The sequence below is a fragment of the Phocoena sinus genome, chromosome 1 (genome assembly GCF_008692025.1).
Source record: "Phocoena sinus isolate mPhoSin1 chromosome 1, mPhoSin1.pri, whole genome shotgun sequence".
Classification (NCBI taxonomy): domain Eukaryota; kingdom Metazoa; phylum Chordata; class Mammalia; order Artiodactyla; family Phocoenidae; genus Phocoena; species Phocoena sinus.
This window is the reverse complement of record NC_045763.1, coordinates 43,742,505-43,767,460: the sequence shown is the minus strand read 5'-3', so window position 1 is coordinate 43,767,460 and position 24,956 is coordinate 43,742,505. Positions and strand designations below refer to the sequence as shown.

General features: G+C 39.4%; 1 protein-coding gene and 1 pseudogene across 4 annotated transcripts in view; one reads left to right on the top strand and one right to left on the bottom strand.

Moving 5' to 3' along the window:
- The first annotated feature begins 2,292 nt into the window (after positions 1–2,292).
- Positions 2,293–4,559, top strand: LOC116739632 (annotated as a pseudogene).
- A 6,827-nt stretch (positions 4,560–11,386) lies between these two features.
- Positions 11,387–24,956, bottom strand: part of BTF3L4 (basic transcription factor 3 like 4) — a 36,991-nt gene continuing 23,421 nt past the window's right edge. Inside the window, exons 4-8 of one of the 4 annotated variants that reach the window (XR_004352161.1) lie at positions 23,486–23,718; positions 22,216–22,417; positions 21,296–21,355; positions 18,296–20,753; positions 11,387–13,479 (exon numbers count right to left, since the gene is read on the bottom strand). Coding sequence is in view for 3 of the 4 variants with exons in the window: in XM_032648282.1 (XP_032504173.1) it covers positions 20,707–20,753; positions 21,296–21,355; positions 22,216–22,417 (309 nt within the window). In the remaining variant the exon portion in view is untranslated. Of the gene's footprint in view, positions 13,480–18,295; positions 20,754–21,295; positions 21,356–22,215; positions 22,418–23,485; positions 23,739–24,956 lie in introns of those variants that run through there. The other 3 variants (XM_032648299.1, XM_032648282.1, XM_032648288.1) reach the window with 3 other exon arrangements.

The following is a 24,956-nucleotide window of genomic DNA, read 5'->3' as shown; positions in this document are numbered from 1 at the left end:
TCCAACACTTTTATATTTCTGCAGCGTTTGCACCAAAATATAAACCTCTTCTCAAACCATCTTGAATTTAATTGGGGTTTTGGACTTGTGGATAAGGGATTGTAAACAGGTATTAGTATTATTTGAAGATAATACAAGTGCTATATGTATGCAGGTCTCCATAGCTTAAGAAAATATGTATTTTTTATGAGGGATGCTGTTGGTATCAACCCAAATCCTTTTTGCCAGTTGATGTACCCATCCTCCAGCTGCTGCGGGTGGTGGCTGATAACTCTCGGTTGTCCCCTTCCTGGAACTAGCCCTCAACCAAACAGGAGCCACCTCTCTCGGCGGTGATGGAAGTGGGGAGAAGAACTGTTAATGACTGACATAATCCCTTGCCTTAAAAGACTAATCTGGGGACACAGTTCTTGTTTTAGAGTTTCCCTGTGGGATTAGACCAATGCCGATCTTCGAAACCACATTCTTCTTTAGTTTTTCTCCCCTCTCCTATGCTGCTTCTATCTCTCCTCTTTTCCTAAGAGCAAATCCCTCAGGCTCTGTTTCTAGGGAACCTAACCTAAGACATTTGGTGCCAAGAGTAGTCCTAGAAAGCAGATTCTAGGAATGGGATTCTCAAGTTGGATCACGCAAGGACTGGATGGCAATGTGGTAGATGGAGTACGAGATTCCCTGGCATACTGTAAATGTAATAGCAAAGACTTTCACCTACAGTGAATTGGGGTGGAATACAAGCGGAAGGAAGGGGATGCTCAGTCTAACTGGCGCAATGTCAAAGACGTGAAAGATATATGGGAACCGTCTGGGCCCCGGAGACCGGAACGCCCGTCACCGCCCTCGCCCGGCCCCGTCGCCCGTCTGCACCGCACGGGGATGCCCCGGGCTCCACCCGGCTGGTCGGCGCCCAGCGGCTGCGAGATCCCTGCTCGGCGCCCCACGCGCCCTTCTCTCTTCTGACCCCGGGCGGGCGAGGGAGGTGCAGCCTTAGGGGTGGTGAGGTAAACCCGAGAACTTCCTGGGGAGAGGGTGCACGGGGGATTTCCACAGTCTTCCCCGCGGCCCCCTCAGTGGGGCGGTGTTGGGAGTGCCCTGGAGTGTTCCGAGACCGCGGAGGGGGAGGGGAGGTGTTAGGGGACTCCTTTTCCTCCACTTCCCACGACCCCCTTGCACGCCCCGAGGCGTCCCAGGCCCCTTGCTGGCCACCCCCCCCGCCCGCCGCCGCCTCAGGTTTGAGGTGGGTGGGTGGCTTTGCGTGGGCCGAGGATTTCAGGGTTTGGGGGCTCCCCCATTCTAGGTCTCGCCTCCTGCCCTCTTCCTTGGGCTGCGTTGGCTGAGGTGTTCCCGTAGGGGGCGAAATCAGTACGTTGGCTAGTGGCCTTGGTCCTTAACCCTTTGGGTTTGTTTCAAGATTAATTAAAAGAAAAATGAACAGTAATCCTTGAAGATAACTGGGCAATTTTTCTTTAGGTTTCGTTTTTAATTGTACAAGTTCAAGTGGAGTCAGAAGCTCTTCTTACTGGTGTGAGGACTTATACAAACCTTCATTTTGTCTACACAGACCAACAGATTATCATTTTTAGAGAAGATACTTTTTTCTCTCCTTTTTTGGTGTCCTTGGTACCAAATACTAAATTCGGGTGCATAATGCTGACACAAGTAATTGCATAAACTTTTCACATGTTGTGCTTAAAGCCAAACCAAACTGTTGTGTTGAACTTGGACATCTTGAGTTCAGAGAACTGGTAACTTTATTTATTTATTTATTTATTTTTTTGCGTTACGCGGGCCTCTCAATGTTGTGGCCTCTTCCGTTGCGGAGCACAGGCTCCGGACGCGCAGGCTCAGCGGCCATGGCTCACGGGCCCAGCCGCTCCGCGGCATGTGGGATCCTCCCGGACCGGGGCACGAACCCGTGTCCCCTGCATCGGCAGGCGGACTCTCAACCACTGCGCCACCAGGGAAGCCCCTGGTAACTTTATTTTAATACATATATATGAAGAATTTAAGAAAATAAAGGCTTCCTCGGATGTGTGCCTCTTAAAATTATTTGCTTTTAGACATAAAATAAGAAATTTTATAGCACTTGCAGTGAAATTACACTAGAGTACAAGCAGAACCAAAACAAAGTTGCAAAATCTATTGACTAATTTAGGGAGATGTCTCTTTAGAAATTTAAATTTTCTGTGAGAGTAAGTTACCATAAGTATCGGTATACATTGCTTTTCTCTCCTCAAATAAGTAACTAAATAACAACGCAAATCTCAGACTTATTTAACACAATAGTTTTTAGCAATGGAAAACCTACAGACAAATTTTTCCTTGGTTCAGGGCTCAAATAAAAAACTGAACGGGGGCTTCCCTGGTGGCGCAGTGGTTGAGAGTCCGCCTGCCGATGCAGGGGACACAGGTTCGTGCCCCGGTCCGGGAAGATCCCACATGCCGCGGAGCGGCTGGACCCGTGAGCCATGGCCGCTGAGCCTGTGCGTCCGGAGCCTGTGCTCCGCAGCGGGAGAGGCCACAACAGTGAGAGGCCCGCGTACCGCAAAAAAAAAAAAAAAAAAAAAAAAAAACTGAACGGGACGGAAGATGATGGCAGCCCTCCAGTGAAAAAAATGATGATAGACATTCACACAAATGGAAAAATGATGATAAACAAGATGCCAACAGTAAAGAAGGAACACTTGGATGACTATGAAGCGCCAATGGAAACTGATGAAGAGCATGTCAAGAGAACCTGTGCCTCTGTGCCTGAACCTTTACATTTAAATCCCAGTTTGAAACACACTTTGGCACAATTCTATTTCAGTAGTCAGAGCTCTCTGGGTGGACCAGCAGCATTTTCCGCTCAGTATTCCCAAGAAAGCATGTCACCTACTGTATTTCTGCCTCTTCCATCTCCTCAGGTTCTTCCTGGTCCACTGCTCATCCCTTCTGATAGCTCCACAGAACTCACCCAGACTTTGTTGGAATGGGAGTCTATTTCTTGTTTTCAGGTTGGAGAAGAAAAGAGACTGTTTGCCCCAAGCCCTAAATTCTGTTCTCCGAGAATTTTCACTCCAACAAATAAATACAGTATGTGATGAATTGTACATCTATTGTTCAAGGTGTACATCAGACCATCTTCATATCTTAAAGGTCCTGGGAATACTTCCACTTAATGCCCTATCCTGTGGGCTGATCACATTAACTGATGCACAAAGACTGTGTAATGCTTTATTGCGGCCACGCACTTTTCCTCAAAATGGTAGTATACTTCCTGCTAAAAGCTCATTGGCTCAGTTGAAGGTAACTGGCAGTGCCTTTGAAGTGGAACATGAATGCTTAGGCAAATGTCAGGATTTATTTGCAGCCCAGTTTTATGTTCAGCCAGATGCTCCATGTATTCAGCGTCTGGAGTGCTGTGGAATGCTTGCGCCCCAGACATTTGTGATGCATTCTCACAGATCACCTGACAAAAGGACTTGCCACTGGGGCTTTGAATCAGCCAAATGGCATTGCTATTTTCACGTGAACCAAAAATACTTAGGGACACCTGAAGAAAAGAAACTGAAGATAATTTTAGAAGAAATGAAGGAGAAATTTAGCATGAGAAATGGGAAGAGGACTCAATCCAAGATAGATACACCACCAGGAGTGGAATTATAGTCACGGTATCATTATAAAGCAGGAAGGTGACCATGTTTCTCAGACACATTCATTTCTACACCCTAGCTACTACTTATACATGTGTGATAAAGTGGTTGCCCCAAATGTGTGGCTTACTTCGGCTGTATCCTAGCCTAAAGAGGTCACAAAGACAGAGGCAAGTAGATCTATACTAAGACATTCAGAGAAGCCTCACAGCAGTGGGAAACATCAAAAAACAGTGTCTTATCTAGATGTCTCACTAGAGGAACAGGAGAAAATGGATCTAAAAACAAGTAGAGAATTATATAGCCACTTAGATCCATCAGTTTCAAATAATTCTACAAGCAAAAGGAAACCTGAGTCTACCACTTGCAACTTAGCCAGAGACACAAGGTGGGAACTGACTGTGATGCTGCAGCTTCATCTCCACTTCTTGTCAAAGATGTCATTTGTGAGGATGATAATGGAAAAATCATGGAAGAAGTAATGAGAACCTATGTAAAACAACAGGAAAAACTGAACTCAATTTTGCAGAAGCAACAACTTCAGATGGAAGTTGAAATGTTGAGTAGCTCAAAAGCTGTGAAGGAACTCCCTGAAGAATAGCAGAATTTACAGAAAGAGCTTGAATCTTCGCAGAATGAACGTGCTCAAACAGTGGAAGAATTTTATGTTGAACAGATTTAGACATAAAATTAGAGCAGGCAATGAAACAAAAATGTACCTGTGACTCAAATTTAGAAAAAGATAAAGAAGCTGAATATGCAGCACAGCTGGCAGAACTGAGACAGAGACTGGACCATGCTGAGGCTGATAGGCAAGAACTCCAAGATGAACTCAGACAGGAACGGGAGGCAAGACAGAAGTTAGAGATGATGATAAAAGAGCTAAAGCTGCAAATTTTGAAATCATCAAAAACTGCTAAAGAATAGAAACCTTTAAAGAGATTCATCTGTGTGTTCCCGACAGGGTCTATTTTTGTTTGTTTGCTTTGGTAATTGAATTCTGAACAATTTATCTGCATGAAAATAACTAGGCATTGTATCCATTTGTAGATCAGAGAAAGTGAAGAGATTATATATTAGTATATAAAGTTTTACATTTTCCAAATGAATGAAAATGTATGTTTCTTTGTACTTTTTTTTCAACCAGCTCAGTAACAGTACTTTATCGTTTCAACTATTAGATAATCTGCCTATATTTCCAATGCAATTTAGCAGTTGCATACTTTTTAAAAGCTGCATTGTGTGATGGAAAATAGTTTTGATCAATTTTGTTATCCATATTTCAGATTCAATTTTAGATACAATGGTGGCTTCATAGTTCATATATAGAGCTACTCAAGGAGTTGAATCTCCATTTTTTTTTCATGAACACAATCTCATTTCTAAGTTAATATAGTATACTCATTATTATAATCAAAATTTGCTTTAATTTTTTCATATTGTGGAATGAATTTCCACCAGTTCTCTTCTATTTAATGTCTCCTAAGAGACATTTTGTCAGTAGAGGAATTTCATTGATTAGGTTATAGCACACCCCATGGGGAAGGATAACATGCTTTCTTATACACTGCTGTTAAATACAAGAAGCAGTTATAATTAGATTTTGTTTAAATGTGGTTATATTTAGAAAAAAATTTTTATGTAGCAACTTTAGAAGAGGGAATAAAATGTAATAATTTTTGAACTTTTATGTTGTTAATAGTGGTGTGAAAATATTAATGTACTTGAGAAAAACTGATACCATTGATGTACATCAGTTTCTATACAATCCATAATCCTCCTGTACAGTTTCTCTACGTAGTTGTGGGTCTTACTGATATTTATATAATGGATTTGTTTTCCTTAATGGATTTTTCCTTTAAATTGTAAAACATTAAACACTTTGAAGGTTAAAAAATATATATGGGAAATAGCAACTATAAGGATTGTGGAAGTGGGTGACTGATGCTGAGTCTGATGAAAGACTGATAAAAGAAAATGACCTAAGATCTATTAATCAACAATTTAAAACAAAGGACCTCACTGTTAGTATTTAAAGAGACCCTCATCTCTTGCAGCCAGTATTCAGAGATAATTATCAAGCAGAAATTTAAGAAAGGAAGAATTTTAGAAAAGGCTGAATTCTCAGTGTAGGAAAGTTTCCTCATGAGTTGGGTCCTGATGGGGAAGAAGTAGGATCTTGAGATTTGGGGTGAAGATATCTAGGTAGATTCATTTGAAACGCTTGAATCCCAAGACTCCTCTGAATCCTCTGAGCCTATAGAAGTGCCCCTCTGGCCTAGGTGGGAAGATAAAGGCCCATACCTCCCCATTTTGTACATACCTTATAAGACAATGTGAGTCCTCCTCAGGATCTGCTCTGATTTCTCCTCATGGCCACCAGACTCATAAGTAGGATCAAATGGCCCAAGCAGGCAATATTACATCCCCAAATAGCTACAGCACCTGACTTACATGTAATGGCAAGTACCAGGAAAGGATGCCTGAGGGCTGGATAAATGGAGGTGGGAATTTAAAGCTGGATAAGGGAGAGTTCATCAATATCAGGGCTCTCTGTTGTGACACAGGATTTAACACTCAGCAAGGACCCCTAAGAGATGGTTCTATACACTGCTGGAATGGCTCTTTAAAACTTGAAAAAAGTGATAGCCACACATTAAATAAATAGAGATGCCAGAACTGCCATGGTAAAAGGAATCAAAAGGCTCAATGAAGTGGGCCTGCAATAATGGGTTTATCATCTAAGACTGAAAAATCCACCAGTCAATCGTGTTTTTTGGAAAGCTTGGAGGACACTCCATTTACCAAGACAACAAAGAATGCACTAGGTAGGGAAATTACCAGCATCATTGAGAATCTTGCAGCAGCTGTGGTCTCTAAGTCAGGACTGATGGTAGGAGATGGGCTCCCTAGTAGCAATGAGGATAAGAACTCAGATTAGCAGAGACCAGGTGGCTGTACTTCACCATCAGAAGAACGGTGGGGCTTAATGTTAGAATAGTAGCCAGGAGGGTCTGGCCAGCAGGGATTTTGGTGATGGCTCAGAGAACATGGTGTTCCGGGAATTCTGTGGTGATCCAGTGGTTAGGACTCCACACTTCCCGGAGTGCAATCCCTGGGCAGGGAACTAAGAACCTGAAAGCTGGGTGGCACAAGAAAAAAAAAAAAAAAAAAAGAACATGGTGTTCTTAGGGCCAAGATAGATGGACGGCCATTGTATATAACGAAAAGGGAGGGGGAAATGAGGAGTTGTTTAATGGACATAGTTTCAGTTTTGCAAGATGTAAAAGTTCTGGAGATCTGTTGCACAACAATGTGAATACACTGAACACGACTGAACTGTACCCTTAAAAATGGGTAAGATGGTATATTTTATGTTGTGTGCTTGTAGCTACAGTTTAAAAAATTTTAAATTATTTACCAAAAAAATGGATGAGAAGGCTGAGATCAGCTGCTCTACTGGAAAGTCACAAATCTTTGCCTGTTGTCAGACCCAGAAGCTATCAATTATAGGAGACCAGTTTCCCATGAGGAAGCCCCCTATAAAATCACAGCAAGTATACATAGTAGTGATTCCTGCAGTCCTTCCCCAATCTATGGCCACTTATTCAGATAACTCTACAATGGAGTAAGAAAAATACCCAGATCTTTCTGAGGTTGTTGGAGACAGGGTCCAAGTTAACACTGGTACCTGGGGACCTAAAGCACTAGCATGGTCTCCTCACTGGAATAGGAGCATATATGAGTTAGATAAAATGAAGGCTTGGGCAAGGTTTGTACTACAGTTGTTCCACTAGGTGTATGGTCCTACCCAGTTATTTCCCACTCCTGACAGTATAATTGGAATGGGCGTACATCGAGACAACAGAACTCTCACGTTAGTTCCTTAACCTGTAGAATAAGAGCTACTAAGTAGTAATAAGAAAGGCCAAGTGGAAGCCCCTGAAACTGTTCCTGGACAATGGTCAAAATAATAAATTAAAAACCTGTCACATTTTAGGGGAATGGCAGAGTTTAGTACCTCCCTCAAAACTTTAAAGAATGAAATAATGATGGTTCCTGTCATATTCCTATTTAATTCACCAGTCTGGCCTCTGCAAAAACTGATGGATCATTGCAGATGACAAACTTAATGCAAACTTAATCAAGCAGTGGCTCCAACTACACCTGCTATGCCAGATGTGAATCTTTCTAGAGGAGATTAACAGAGCCTCCGGTACACGGTGTACAGCCATCGATCTAGAAAATGTGTTCTTTTCCACACCCATCTGGAAAGAGGATCACACAGGATGGGCAACTATACATTCATGGTCTTGCCCCAGTGTCATATTCTCTGTCTTATTATAGTCCAAAGGTATCTGAACCATTTGAAAATTCTAACAATGATATTAGTCCAGTATATCAATACCATCAGATGTGATAGGAAGTAAGTGGCAAGTATTCTGGATACCTTAGTAAGGCATATATACTCCAGAATGTGGGGGAGAAACTATACAAATATTTAGAGGCCTACCACATCAGTGAAGTTTTTACAGGTTGAATGATCTGGAGCATTCCAGTACATTGCTTCCAACATTAAAAAAAAAAACAAAAACCATTGCATAATGTACCTCTTACCACCAAGAAACACATTTGGTAGGCCTCTTTGGGTTTTGGAGGCAGCATATTCTACACTTGGAACTACTGCTAAGACCCATTTATCAACAGATACAGGTTTGCTGGTTTGCACCCCACAGGCCTACAAGCCCTGTACTTGCCCAGCTTCAAGACCAAAGAGCCAAGAGTCAGCAACAGAGACATCAATGATTTAATGGATAGGGGGACCTCACATGTCTGAAGCAAGGTACTGGAGCAACGCCCCACCATGTGTGGCAGGTGGGAGGCAGGACATGGCGGCAGTCTTCGTTCCCAGGGGGAGGGGGAGGTTACCAGTTATAGGGCGAATTGATGTCAGGTTGGCTCTTCAGTTACCAGGGAAAGCAGCAGAGGGGCACACCACCACCTTTCACTACCCCTTTGATAAGCTATCATAGTGGAGATGTTCTGATCTAAAGCAAGAACAATCCTTAGCTGGGGCCTGGGGCAAGTAGGTAGGAAGGTCATTCATGTGAATAGGGTATTGGTGAAGCAGGCACTGGCTGAGCAGGGCATTACAGAGAACAAGAGTACAGCCGTCTTGAGTGGCCTGACCATACAGGTTGGAACCTTTGATTGGGGCCCAGAGGAAGGAAGGACTGAAAGATTAAAACTGAGATATGACCAACACTGCTGCTTGGGCTCTATGACTCAACAGATCCCATGATACTTGAGCTATCTGGGAACAGAGAATGACACTGTATGAAATCTCTGGCCACCACTTGGCTCAAATATTTGGACATTCATGCATTTCTAAATTTAGTTGATTCATGTTTACTTAATATGTGCTTACCATATGCCAGGCCCTGGCCTGGACACTGAAAACACAAAGATGTAATGAAACCCATTCTCTGTTCCCAAGTAGCTCAGTCTAATTTTACTCTTACTATTTGCCTGCCATTTGACTCATCTATTTCCTACACCCTGGCATTTGCTAGGATTCAGGTAGTAACAAAGTGGGGCCAAATGGGGAAAAACTTGAGAACAATTCTATCAACTAAAAATCGACCACAAATCAGGCCAAGGCCATCATGATTTGATTTGAACAAGCCACATCAGTCATGCTTTAACAATAAAAACTCAATTACTGAGACCTACTGTGTATATGCCACACACTTCATATACATTTATCTTCCCCCCAAATTCTGCAAGGTGTTCTCTCTCTCCACATGAGAAAATTGAGGTTTAGGAAGTTAAGGCATCTAAGACACATATGAAGTGTTAGAGCTAAGATCTGAATGTAGGGCTACTTCTGGCACCTCAAATCCTCTTTTACCACTATATCATACTACCTTCATGCTACTTCCAGTGATCCGTAATAGTCTGAAAATACCTTGATGTATTCCAATTCCTTCATTAAACATTAAATTCCTATTTGAAGCCCACCAGTGACAACAAGCTCTTCAAAGTGGTCCTTTTCATCTATGATCAGGAGATTCTTCCAGAGGAAATTCAAATGTCCTCTCTTTAGGATCATTTAGTTGCAAAGAACACTCAAGCTAGGCAGAGGGAGGTGTTTTGTTTTGTTATTTTGGCTGCATTGGGTCTTCGTTGCTGCGCGCGGGCTTTTCTCTAGGTGCTGCGAGCGGGGGCTACTCTTTGTTGTGGTGCGCAGCCTCCTCATTGTGGTGGCTTCTCTTGTTGTGGAGCACGGGCTCTAGGAACGCGGGCTTAGTTGCTTTGCGGCATGTGGGATCTTCCTGGACCAGGGATTGAACCCATGTCCCCTGCATTGGCAGGTGGATTCTTAACCACTGCGCCACCAAGGAAGTCCCGAGGGAGGTGTTTTAAGAACACAAAAATCTCACTGGAAAGTTAGCAACCCAGGGACACAAAAAGGACAACGAGGCATCACGGGGACAGGAGTTTTGAAGCCATTTTCTGAAGCTGTCATTTCTGCTTCATTCATTTTTCATTCCATATCATTCTTACCAGCTTCCATTGCTTGCTCACGGCCTGGCATTAGTGCTCTAGCCCCAACCTACTTGACCTTTCAGTCCAAGATTCCATTATCATCTGACTCGGTCTTTTCTTTTAGTGCAAAATCCTTAGAAATAAATAGATTGACCCAGTTTAACCTATGGATTGGATCTTGGATCACGTTCTAACCTTGATCTGACCACCTATGACTACGGTGGAGTCACCCCGAAAACATGGCTGTCTGAGTTTAAGTAGGATCTGTGGATGTAAAACAACTTCAGAAGGGGTGTGAACTGGGCTTGATACACTGTGTTAACAACCTTGTTCAGAAAAACATAAAGATGAGATGAATATCCTCTTTTTCTGTGACACTTAAACAGAGTCTGTAGCAACCTGGTATGATCTTTTATTTTTTGTTTGCTATTTTCTAACTTAACTAAGTACCAAGGAGGCAGGGATTGGCTCCTATCCATCTCTGACCCCTCAAAGCACATATCCTAGGGCTCTCAACACTGTGCCCTGGAACAACTTGATGCTGAGGTAAACAGTATTTGTGATGGGGTACACTTACCTACTGTTGGCTGATCTCTTAAACATAGGGTACCAAGAGGCATACTGACAGTTTGATTTTGTGTGTGTGTGTGTGTGGTAAAATATACACAACATAAAATTTACCATTTTAGCCACTTTTCAGTGTACCTTTTCAGTGGCATTAAGTACATTCATGTTGTGCAACCACTATCCATCTCCAGAACTTTTTCATCATCTTAAACTGAAACTCTGTACTCACTAAACAGTAACTCCCTATTTTCCCCTCCTTCCTGCGCTTAGTAACCACTGCTTTGTCTCTATGAATTTGACTATTCCAAGATACCTCACGTAAATGGAATCATACAGCATTTGTATTTTTGTGTCTGGTTTATTTCATTAAGCGTGTTTTCCAGGTTCACCTTTGTTTTAACACATATCAGAATTTCATTCCCTTTTAAGGCTGAATAATATTCTATTTTATATATACTAGGTTCCCTACATATGAACAAGTTCTATTCCAAGAGCTTGTCTGTAAGTCCAATTTCTTCATAAGTCCAACAAAGTTAGCCTAGGTACCCAACTAACACAATTGGCTACATAGTACTGTATTGTAATGTGTTTATAATACTTTTCACACAAATAATACATAAAAAACACAAAAAATGAAGAAAACATTTTTAATCTTACAGTACAGTACCTTGAAAAGTACAGTAGTCCAGTACAACAGTTGGCATACAGGGGCTGGCATTGGGTGAACAGGCAAGAAGAGTTACTGACTGGAGGAGGGAGAGGAGCTGGGAGATGGTAGAGCTGAAGGATCGTCAGCAACAGGACACGGAAGGCAAGCTGCAATTTCACTCACGCCTGACGCTGATGGCACAGGTTCTGGTTCCTTGCTGGATTCAATTCTATCTATCCTCTTGCAAAAATGATCCAGTGATGTCTGGGTAGTAGCTCGCTCTTTCTTTTCATAGATGACACAGTAGCACTGGATTCCATTCCGATCGGCTGCTGCAACCTTTGTGCACTGTTCTTCTTTCAGTCCTATGCCTCAAAAACTAACAGTGCCTCCTCAAATAAAGAAAATCCCCTTGCCATTTCCTGCATCATGACTCTCTTTGGTTCTTCAGTTACTTCTTCCTCTTGTCTCTCTTCATCCTTTCTGTGGGCCTCCAATTCCATCAGGTCTTCATTAGTAAGCTCTTTGTGTTGCACAGCAAGGAGTTCAGTGAAGTAGTCTTCTTGCAGATCTAGCTCCAGTTTCTCACTGAGGGTCACTAAGTTGCAGAAGACCTCTTTGGATTCCTCATCCACCTTCCAAATCCATGAAAATGGTGAACAAACTGCAGGCAAATATTCTTCCAAACCCCATTCATGGTGACAGCCGTAACCTCACACCAAGCAAAGTCAATGTTTTTTAAGGCCTTGTAGATGGCAGTCCTTCCAAAATTGTCGCAAGGTTGTTCCTGATTTGTCACTCGTCTTTACTGCCTGAAAAGTGTGATGTAAATATTTCTTGAAAGTCGCTATAACTCCCTGGTCCATAGGTTGGATGAGTAACATAATATTCGGTGGCAGATGCACTGCTTTGATGCTGGGATGAAAGTCGTCCATGAATGGGGGGTGGCCCGGAGCATTGTTGAGCAGCAAAACAATGTTGAATGGGACATCCTTCTCCAAGAAGTATTTCTCTACCTCAGGGAAAAAGTGGTGGAAAAACCAGTCCTGGAAAATGGCCTGTGTAACACAGGCTTTGGGGTTACTCTTCTACACAACAGGATGAGAGTCCTTGGCTATGTTTTTAAGGGCTCTTGGGTTCTCTGAATGATAAACTAAGAGAGGCTTCAGCTTCATATTACCAGAAGCATTGTCACCAAACAACAGTGTTAGCCTATCCTTTGCTGCTTTATAGCCTGGCATCAACTTTTCCTCCTTACTGATGTAACTTCGGTCTGGCATCCTCTTCCAGTACAGCCCTGTTTCATCCACATTAAAAACCTGCTTGAGGGCTTCCCTGGTGGTGCAGTGGTTGAGAGTCCACCTGCCGATGCAGGGGACACGGGCTCATGCCCCGGTCCGGGAAGATCCCACATGCCATGGAGCGGCTGGGCCCGTGAGCCATGGCCGCTGAGCCTGCGCGTCCGGAAAAAAAAAACCCAAAAACCTGCTTGAGTCAATATATGCCTTCATAAATAATTTCTCAAAGTGTTTCATGAAACTCTCAGGCAGCTACCATATCTGCACTCGCTGTCTCACTGCTTACTTTTACATTGCGAAGGTTGGCTCTAGCCTTGAACCCTTGAAACCGGCCATGGCTGGCATTAAAAGATGCACCCTCTGATTCTTCACTGTGTTTTAAGTCTTCATGAAGGTTTTTGGCTTTCTCTTGAATTAGCATTAAACTTAGTGGGACTCAGTGCTGAAGCTGATCCTGAATCCACATACTGAGAAGTTTCTCCATCTCCTCCATCACTTTTACACGCTTCTTCGATATTGTTGTCGACATCATCGGCACAGCTAACTTCACATGTTCCATGATCTTGTCCTTGTTCTTTAGAAACGTGCCAATGGTTGAACAATTCACGTTTTAAGAATGAGCAACATCTACCATATTTTCGCCTTGCTCCACTCAATTATTTTCACTTTTTGTTTCCATTGTTATTGCTTGGCGTTTCTTAGCAGTACTGGCTACATCACTGCTGCTTTTATGCTTGCTTCCAGACATCCTGGGCTTGAAATAAAGATGCTGTACTACTGTACTCTATAAAGTACACAAAAGCACAACCACTTGTGGAGGATGCACGCACATGACACTGTATGCCAGACATACAGTGTGAACATACTGTGAACTTATGTGATTGGTCATGCGAATGCATGTTCGCATCTTTGAAAGTTCACCACTTGAAGGTTCATAAGTAGGGGACTTACTGTATAGACATTCTGTTGATTCCTTCATCTGTTGATAGACATTTGGGTTGTTTCTACTTTTTGGTTATTGTAAATAATGCTGCTATGGGGACTTCCCTGGTGGTTCAGTGGTTAGGACTCTGCACTTCCACTGCAGGGGGCACGGGTTTGATCCCTGGTGGGGGAACTAAGATCCTGCATGCTGCACAGAGCAGCCACAAAAAAAAAAAAAAAAAAAAATTGCTGCTATGAACATGGGTGTACAAATATCTGTTTGAGTCTCTGTTTTCCGTATCTCTCTGCTTTGGGGTAAGTATCTAGAAGTGGAACTGCTGGACAATCTGTGTTTAATGTTTTGAGGAGCCACTACATTGTCTTCCTCAGTGGCCACACCATTTTACATTCTCACTAACAATGCATAAGGGTTCCAATTTCTCCACATCCTTGCCAACATTTGTTTTGTTTTTAATAGCAATTCTAATAGGTGTGGAGTGGTAGCTTATTGTGGTTTTGATTTGCATTTTCCTAATGATAAGTGATGTTGAACATCTTTTCATAGGCTTATTGTATATCTTCTTTGGAGAAATATCTATTCAAGTCTTTTGCTCATTTTTCAATTAGGCTGTTTTTTGCTGAGTTGTGGTTACTTATATATTGTGTATATTAATCCTTTATCAGATACATGATTTTCAAATATTGTCTGCCAGTCTGTGAGTTGCTTTTTTATTCTCCTGATAGTATCCTTTGATACACAAGTTTTTAATTTTGATACACTCCAATTTACCTATTTTTTCTTTTTTGGCTGTGCTTTCGGTGTCATATCAAAGCAATCATTGCCAAATTCAAACTCATGAAGCTTCCCTCTGTGTCTTCTTCTGAGGATTTTATAGTTTTAGTCTTATGTTTAGGTCTTTGATCCATTTTGAGTTAATTTTTGTCTGTGGTGTAAAGTACACCACATTCTTTTGCATGTGGATATACAGTTCTTTCAACACCATTTGTTGAAAAGACCATCCTTTCCCCATCGAATGGTCTTGGTACACTTGTCAAAAATCATTTGACCATACATATAAAGGTTTATTTCTGGGGTCTCTACTCTATTCCACTGCTCTGTATGTCTGTCTTTATGCCAGTACATTGTTTTGCTTGCTGTAACTTTGTAGTAAGTCTTGAAATCAGGAAATGAGTCCTCCAACTTTCTTTTTCTTTCTTTTTGGATATCTGGGACCCCTTAAGATTCCATATGAATCTTAGAACGAGTTTTCTTTTTCTTTGTTTTCCTTAGCATGAATACTTTATGTTCTTTTTATAACTTTTTAAAAATACTGAAGTATATTTGATTTACAATATTGTGTTAGCTGTATAACATAGTAGACTTTTTTTCAGAGTATATTCTAAGTTATTACAAGATATTGGGTATAATTCCCTGCGCTATACAGTAAATCCTTGTTGCTTATCTATTTTATGTATAGTAGTTTGTATCTACTAATCCCATACTCCTAATTTGTCCCTCTCCCAACTCCCCTCTGGTAACCTAAGTTTGTCTTCCATGTCTGAGTCTGTTTCTGTTGTATATAGATTCACTTATATTATTTTTTAGATTCCATATGAGTGATATCATATAGTATTTATCTTTTTCTGTCTGACTTATTTCACTAGGCATAATATTCTCTAGGTCCATCCATGTTGCTGCAAATGCCAATATTTTATTCTTTTTTATGACTAATATTCCATTGTATATGTATCACAACTTCTTAAGCCAATCATATGTTGATGGGCACTAGGGTTGCTTCCACATATTGGCTATGGTAAATAGTGCTATGAACATTGGGGTACATGTATCTTTTTGAATTGGAGTTTTTATTTTTTCCGGATATATATCCAGGAGTGGAATTGCTAGATGATATGGTGGTTATAGTTTTAGTTTTTGAAGGAAACTCCATACTGTTTTCCATAGTGGCTGCACCAATTTACATTCCCACCAACAGTTAGAATGGGTTTTTCTATTTCTGCAAAAAACTTTATTAGGGTTTTCATAGGGATTGCATTAATTCAGTAGATCTCTCTGGGTAGTATTTACATCTTAATAACATTAAGTCTTCCAATCCATGAATATGGGATGTCAGTTCATTTATTTATATCCTAATTTAGTTTAACAATATTTTGTAGTTTTCAATGTACAAGTCTCTGGCTTCCTTGGTAAAGTTTATTTCTAAGTATTTTATTCTTTTTGATTCTATTGTGAATGGAATTATTTTCTTAATCTACTTTTTGGATTGTTCATTGTCAGTGTATAGAAATGCAGCTGCTTTTGTGTGTTGGTTTTGTATCCTGCGGCTTTGCTGAATTCATTTATTAGTTCTATTTTTGTGGGCTAGTTTGATTTAAACACATTAAAAAAAAGTGTGGCTGCAGGATAAATTCATCACGCCTTGTTCAAGTGTATATTTTTCTTTAACAAGGTAACCCTAAAAGGATGCAAAATTTTGAGAGCAAACACCAGTGCCAAGAAGATTAACATATGTAACCTAAGAATTTTTGCCCATATACCACCGTCAAAGATCCTGTCCCAGGTTTGCAAAATACCCAATTATTAAGTTCATAAAACTCAACTCCTGAATATATACAAAAATTACAAATCCTACTTGTAAAAAAACCCTCAAACTTACTGAGATTTGACTTTCAGGCTAATATTGAGTGATATTTGATGAGGATATCCATCTAGAGGCCACAAAAACATAATTTTTATTTCAATAAATATTTGTTGAATGGTGTGGGGGATGTTTAGAATTTAAACTCTGGAATCTGACAGATCTAGATTAGAATTCTGGTTCTCTCACCTGTTAGTTGTGTTGGTACTTCCCTAAACCATTTTTGCTCCACTTTAAAAGTGAGACCATAATATCTGCTCCACTGAACTGTGTTAAATGAGATAACATTCAGTAAATGTTATTATGATTTTAAGTAGACTACATGTTGTCACTATGCTAGATATTGGGAATAAAAGATGTGTGACACACTATCTGCCATCAAGGTGCTCACAATCTAGATGGGAAAACTATAAAGAAAATCAAGTAATCTCAATATTGTACTACAGTAAAAAAAATATGTGCAAAAGGATGAAAGCTTGAAACAGAGTGGTATGTTGGAGATAAATGTAAGGCTATGACATGCTCAGATATGAAATTTAGGTTGTTTGGCTCCTATGTAAAGGATGGATTGGAGCAAGTGAATCATAAGCAAGCCCAGTAAGGGGGCTATGATAATCTAGGCAAACTCTGTGTGGCAGAACAATACAGACTGAACAGGAGGGTGGCAGTGTACAATGGAGCTTTGCTGTGCCTAGAAATATAAGCTCCTTTCTGCCATGGCTTGGGAGATCACACACTTTAATCATCTTTCATCTTCACCTTAATCATTTAGGGAGTTCTAAGGAACCCTGTTTGATTCAGGGACCATTTACAGTGGAGGAAAACAGGCTCAGATAGCAAGGCCATCATTACACTAATATAGGGGCATTAGTCACATTATACTCTATGAAAATGGCAACCCCTGGGACACAACAAATATGAATGGTGAACCCCCCAAGTTGTGCATTACAGTAGCCCTACTGGAAAGATTATAACATAGTAGGTAATGGAACTGACCTCTATCTAAAAACCTGTGCATTTCCTACTATTCCATACTATGTCTTTTTAATTAAATTAATTAATTAGTTTTGGCTGCATTGGTTCTTCATTGCTGCATGTGCCCCTTCTCTAGTTGTGGCGAGCAGGGGTTACTCTTTGTTGCGGTGCACAGGCTTCTGGCTGCGGTGGCTTCTCTTGTTGCAGAGCACGGGCTCTAGGTGCATGGGCGTCAGTAGTTGCAGCACATGGGCTCAGTAGTTGTGGCACGCAGGCCCTAGAGCACATGGGCTTCAATAGTTGCGGCACGTGGGCTCTAGGGCGTGAGGGCTTCAGTAGTTGTGACTCACGGGCTCTAGAGCGCTGGCTCCGTAGTTGTGGCGCACAGGCTTAGTTGCTCCGTGGCATGTGGGATCTTCCCAGACCAGGGATCAAACCCATGTCCCCTGCATTGGCAGATGGATTCTTAACCACTGCACCACCAGAGAAGTCCCCATCCCACACTATGTCTTCTCATAATATTGTATTTATGGATATATAACACCCTTAGGGTTAAACACTGAATTAAAACAAAGAAACAAATCAAACACATCCCAATATGGGTTTTCACAAGAACCTGGTAGGCTTATTAAAATTAATTTAATGGAATCCCATAAATAACAGTTATTTAACAACAAATCAAGATGCTTGATGTATTCTTAAACCATTACTTAATGGGAAAAATAAGGGTAAAACAAATATAAGGTCCAACTACTTACTTTGGGCTTCCCCAAAACAGATAAATGAGGAGCTTTATAAAAACTGAAAGGACTAACCATAAAAATTAAGATTATCAATCAACTTTCTATAGACATTTCTTGAATTATCTCAATATTTTAAGGTGAATTTCCCCAGAAAATTCTTCTATAGTTATCTTGGCAATAAATACATAACCTTAGTAAAAAGTAAATATTTAGTAACTACTTCATATATTTAAAAAAACTATATAATTCATATTTATGCCAAGAACACTACAATTTATAGAAGTTTCATCCACATTCTTACCTATGCCTACTCACTCTGAAGGCAGGAACATTTCTTTGGGTTGAGTCAGGATCTCGATATGCTTTGTCCAGGAAAAGGGAAGGTATGAAAATATAAAACAAAAAAGAGTATTGGCTCATTGTATACAAGAGAGGGCAGCCATTAAGAGTTATTGTCAACAGGATAAAAGGAAATACTGACCAGAGCTCCTCCGGGTGAGCAGTTAAAATATGATCAAAATGTAAAAGAGGAAGAAGTATATACACACAAAGAACTTTTATGAGTATTGATAAAAAGACATTTCTGAAAAAATGATAAAATACCTCCTTGAGGATTTTCAGAAATGAGATTCACAGAACTACAGGAGCAGAAGAAATGTTGATTTGGAAACATCTCATTTGACTGATGATGAATTTCAAAGTCATTAGGTTAGATGACCTGCCCAAGGTCATACGGTTAATGCCAGAGTTTGGACTAGGATCCAATTCTCCTGAATTCCACATGAGTGCTTCTTCTGCCCATTTCGTATACTACCTCTTAAGTTTCCCTAACCACTTGAAGTCCCCTTAACTCTCTCTGCCCCACAATGTGCCCTTTGGGGACAGTCAGAGGAACAGCATTCTGGACTATGTAGACCATGTAGAGCTACTGATCTAACAATGGATGAAGCATAATTTCAAAAAAAGACTAGGTTGAAATTCATTTGGGGGTGAGGAGGAGAGGGAAAATACAAAAGAAGTAAATTCTGTAGACAACAAAAAGAGAAGCACAAGAGGAAATATTATCCTCTTTTGTTATTTTATTACTGTTATTTTATTTTGTAGTTAACTCCATATATATAAAACATAACAGGAAAAATCAACAAATGTATAAAATAAATTGAGGTGTCTGGATGGAAAAAAATACAAGACCTTTGCCTTCGTGTCTATAGATCTCTTGATATGTTGGTCTTGCACTAGAGATATCAAATAAAGATATCTAGCTTGAAACAAAAGTTGATATGCTGCAAGGTTAAGCCATAGTTTGATGATGGGCCATGATAGACTTCTAAATCTTATCCTTAAATATTGGCTATAACAAATGCTGATATAACAAAGTGCAAGCTTTTATAAGACGGCAAGAGGGAAGCGTCAATGAATGAATGCAACTTACCTCCAAGTCCTCTGAAAGGAGGTGAAAAAATAAATACTGTGTTTTACCAGTGTTCCCCCAAAGCATTACTCTAAGCATGCAGGAGGATGCTATGAGCAGCTACAATAGTAAGATCCAATCCAGAGGTAGGTTCAAGGCCAAGAGTAGAGGAGTGGTTGAAGAAATCCTCCTGGGGCCAGTACCATTTCATAGAATGCCCATTTGTGCTGGGGAATGAGTCTATGGCCCATTTTTTCTGATTCAACAGGACATTCCCAATTTCAACCTTGCTGAAAAAGAGGCATTTTTGCACCTGCTATTAAGAACAGCTGGGATACAGGATAAGGCTGGCATAAAATTATTTAGCAAGCACATGCTAGCTATTCCAGTTTGAAATCTACCAAACTGTAAAATCAAAAGAATAAGAAGTTGAAGATGGAGCTGTTGTTCCTCAAGATGTGGGAACAATCTTACAAAAAGAGGGATTAGGCACTCACTTAACTCTATATGGAGAACATCCTTCTCAGGCTAGATGGAAGATGAGGAACAGCATTACTAAAGGCTAACCGGGCCATTTAGAGACCAAAAGGGGAGAAAACAAGGCATTTAGGACAAAAACTAGTAGAAGAAATTCCTCTGGGTCTAACTAGGTAAGTGAATCCTAAGTAAGTGAATCCAAGGCAACTGCACCAAAGATATGCTACCCATTATGCCAGCATGAAGCTGGTGACAAAATATCTCAAGACATTTTAAACCCAGAAAAATGTATGAGAAATATGTTAACGAAGCAAATTAAAACCAAACCTCCAAGGGTAAAATCTCCTGATTTGAAATCCAAGATACTCACTTTTCATTAATTCTGTGCATCATTAGAAAAAATAAAAAGTAACAAATGTAAAGATTTGTTTTATTTCTACTGGGGTAAGGAGGAGGATAAATAAAACTGCTTTCCAATTTGCTCTCCACTGTATACACACATACCCACACGCATACATACACATACACACACTAAAAATACCCCAACAAAAAACAAAACAAAAAAACCAAGAATCAAAACCCAAAACACCCTCAAACTGCACCAACACTTCGTATTTTGACCAAAAGAATAGATCCTGGGAGGAAGTGCAAAATGCAAAATCAAATGATCGAAAAATGCTGAACAAACAGCATTATTAATATACAAAATATTTATATTACTGAACTAGTAACAGCTGATGTTCTCCGTGTCTGTAAAACTTTGGAACCACATAGCTGATTTGTTAAATCTAGTCCATGCCAGCTTCCAAAAACCAGAAAAAATTTTAGTTAGCTTCATTCTTTGATGCCTCATCAAAATTTTCTACGAGATCTGAAAAAAAAAGTAAATAAGTTAAAGATACACAAAAAGACAAAGAGGTAAAAATGCAATTACTAACTTCTAGCCTAACAAAAACAAAATTATTGCTACTAGAATTAGCCTGAAAACATAAGTGGCAGAAATGAATTGGTGGCATTTCACTAATAATGCTTCATTTATCTGCTTAAAACAGAAACCCTAAGGAAATGTTAGTCTTCTTTTGCCTATGCAAACTAAGGTGACTAGCATTTTCATATGTCAATCATAATTCCTACAGAAATGTAACAATAACTATGCAAATTTATAATCACAATGATTCCAATTTAATAAAGGCAGATTCCAATTTAATAAATGCAGCAGAGCTTTGTGTGACAATTTCTAAGTTCTGAACGGGAGGGCTTTTATCCTGTTTCATTAGATTGTATGCACATCGTTGTGAACCCATTTAAATTCACAAGCTCACCATTAACAAAAAACTGAAAAATGATCATGCAATGAATTAAATGAGATAAACAGGATGCTAAAAATCTTAAAACTGAAGAAATGTCACCTACCTGGAACATCATCATCCTCCTCATCAATGTCTTCTGGTTTTGGTGTTTTGCTATCCAACACTACAAAAAGTTTATTTTAAAATTAGTCATTGAGAACAAAGATCCTTACCAAATACTTGTAATGTTTATCCTTTTTTCCTGTCTACATAGTTCTAGAAACAAATCTTACGTAGTTGTTCAGAAAAAGCTAAATACTGCCTAATCTAAATGCCATATTTTTTTACTTGATACTAAAATTATTAAAAGTTTAACTTCATTAGATATACACTAAATATGGTTCGCAATTTCAATGGGTAGTGAAGGTAAAACTTACATGCAAAGTGGAATAATTTAGGTGAGTTTAAATAAAGACATTATAGTTAATTAATTCTCCAAATTCCATATTCTCCAAATAAAAAATCAACATTCAAGATTTTGTCCATCTCTTTTGGTGTAAAACTATCTAGCTTTGTAGTATTAGCATTGAACTAACAGGCTCTGATTTTTTAGGGATGACAAGACACATTTGAAATCAGAACTATCTTGGACACTCAGAACTTATGGTTGCTGCATCTATAGCACAATCAACAATATTAAATGAAAATATAGTTCTGTGATAACATTATCGTCTTGTCATTAGTCAGAAGTGAATACCAAATCAACTGTTTATAAAATGTGGCCTGCAGATCCTGGCACTTTCCTTTTAAGTAATTACCTCCCAACACTCTATATTACTACCAAAATGTATCTGAATATTCTACATGCTACACTGCATAATTACTAAAGGAACAAACTCAAAAATTTATGAAGCATACAATATTACAAAAAGTAAAATTTATGTACAGGCAAATCCTTCTAGCATAAAATGGACACACCTTTTAAATCATGAGGTTCTTTAAGTAAGGTGAGGAGGGAAAGAGGCACTAAATTGAAATACCTACCTTGCCGAGGGAACTGTTCAGCTAACTTCCTAAGACTTGTTAAGCTGTCAGCACCAAGCTGACTTAATATTCCAGGAAGCATTTCTGTGATTGGTTTGGCTTCAGCATGGCCAGTAATCGCAAAGGTGTTAGCAGAAAGGGAAGCTTGGACTTTGGGATTGTTGAAATGAATAACTGTCCCATCATCTTTAATCATGTTCACCTGTGTGATCACAGAAAAAAATGTATTTCACATATTTGGTACAACTTTAAAAATGTTTTAAAGAACATTTTATCCAATTACTGATTTTTACTTGGTAGCTAGTTATGCAATCCCAATGTAGTAATTATGTAAGCCGTGGATTTGGGTGGAAAAAAACCCTAGTGACAAAGTAAAATAATGTACATGGCATAAATTACTAGGATGGTCAAGAAACAGTCATTTTATTATAGAATCTAAAATTATTATTATTATTACTGGCCACGCCACATGGCTTGTGGGATCTTAGGTCCCCGACCAGGGATCAAACCTAGGCACACGGCAGTGAAAGCACTGAGTCCTAACCACTGGACCAGGGAATTCCCTAGAATCTAGATTTTAAATTCAAAGATTTCTACTGCGAGGAAGAAGTTCATGCCCACATTTAAAAAAAATGGGAGTTATCAGCCACGAATTGGCTTCATAATGAAATTACCCATTCTCTTAATTTATACTAGCAAACTAAATCAATAGATACTATTGTATCTGTACAATAGTCAGCATCTTACTTATGGGACAGGTTGTAAGGGGGTAATAGTGTATGGTAAAAATAACCACTGAAAACCCATAAAGAACACTCAGAAATTTAATCAATCAGGTGTTTCACTCCTTTGAATACTTAGTAAATTTACAAAAGTTTCAACTTGTTCTCTTCATGTCTTTCTTTGTAGAGGATTTTGTCAGTTTCTCTGATTTTTAAGTGTAGCTTCTCAACAACCTTCAAAAACCCTTGTAAATGACAAGGAAGTTCTCCCACCCAGTTGCCTGGCCATCTGAACATTTATCAATTACTAGGAGACCTTTAAAACCATCCTCACATTCTCTCTGTAGCTTTCACCAATATGAACTGACTGCTTCAGATTTAATTTCATTGCCTAGGACTCACTGAAAAGGAAGGCTGAATGTGCATGCACTATGTAAAATGTTATTTTTCTCTCTCACTCTGTGTTTTAGTAGAGTTGTATTTGCATATAAGTTAAATGTGTAAATAATGTGATTCCACTATGTAGTTGATTTCACTGGGTAAGTTACCTTGGTGGTAACATGCTTATTATATAAAAAGGTTACGAAAGTTAACTCTTGGCTACTTTAGAAGCATTTCATGATCCATCCAAAAACTGCCCTTGTCACAATCAAGCAGAGATGCTGAGTGTTCTCCATGGTCAGTGCAAGTGGGCTTTTCTTCCTCAGAGGTGATCACCACCACTGATAGACAGCACCAGAAAGGAAGGGGAAGAAAGGGGCTTCTAAATTTCAGGCAAGACCTGGAACACAGAGAAAATAAAGGCAAATCCCCTAGAAAATTGTAACTAAACCCCACAAATATTACACAGAGTAAGCATTCAATCTAGCTGTCCTGAACAAAAATCATCACAAGTTAAAAATAATTTATATTAACTTTAGAAAAAGATAAACTATGTACTTCTGAAGATAATTACTGTTTAAGTAGAAAAGTTAAATGGAAAAATGGCTGAAAGTATAGGAGAGGAATGGCTTGAGAAGGCAGTGGCATAGTAGATATGAAATGGGATGCTGCTCTGGATCTATCCTAGAATCACATAATTTTAGTATGGGAAAAGAATAAAGATATGGTAGGACTATATTTTCCAAATCAAGACCGAATCACTTAATTTAATAAAGGATTTCTACAATACTTCCAGGTGTGAAAAGAGCCCTCAAACATTGTAATATGAGATATTTTTTATTTACAAACATTGAAGTCACAAGAGATTTGAAATCAATATTGTTCCAAAAAAGTCAGGCCATATATTTGGTGAATTTAGAGGTCTTCTAGTTCAAATCTCTTGTTAAAGAAATAAATACTAAAGACAAGAGCTCTTGGTTAAGCAACATACCCAAGGACAAACAGCTGGTTATGTGCAAACCCAGAACTTGAACCTGGATTTCCCAACTTTGTTTAGTTTCCTTCCTATGATGTCATTCTCATTCTTAAAACACTTATTTGTCTATAAAAATTCAATTCTGTAGCACCATAAAAGCTTGTCAGAGAAATATTTATCTCAGAATGTAAGCTAAGTAACAGCTGATATATGGATAATATATACCTTACTGGCAGCAAAATAAGAGGCTAACATGGGGCAAAAAACAATAAATAAATTCATGAATTTTCCTTCTGCTCAAGCTTCTTTTCCAAAGGCTAAATGTTAAGTCACATTTTACAGCCTGATGTAGGTCTTTGTAGTTTAAAATATGTTGTTTGAGTTTAGTGTGAAAAGCAATATGAATGCCATCCCAGACTGTGAAATACAAATAAATTTATTAATCGTTGTTTTAAATGGGGTTGTATAAAAGATGTAGCTTCATGAACAGCAAGGTCCAGAATTGGGTGGAGAGTTTAGTTTTAGAATAGAGAGAATGAAATACTAGAAGTTAAAAAGGCCAGAATATTTTATTTCTATCTAACATTCCTTCCCCTCTACTGAGCAAATGACATGGTTATATAAGGCTCCTAGATACAGGCTATTAGAACTATCAAAGGATT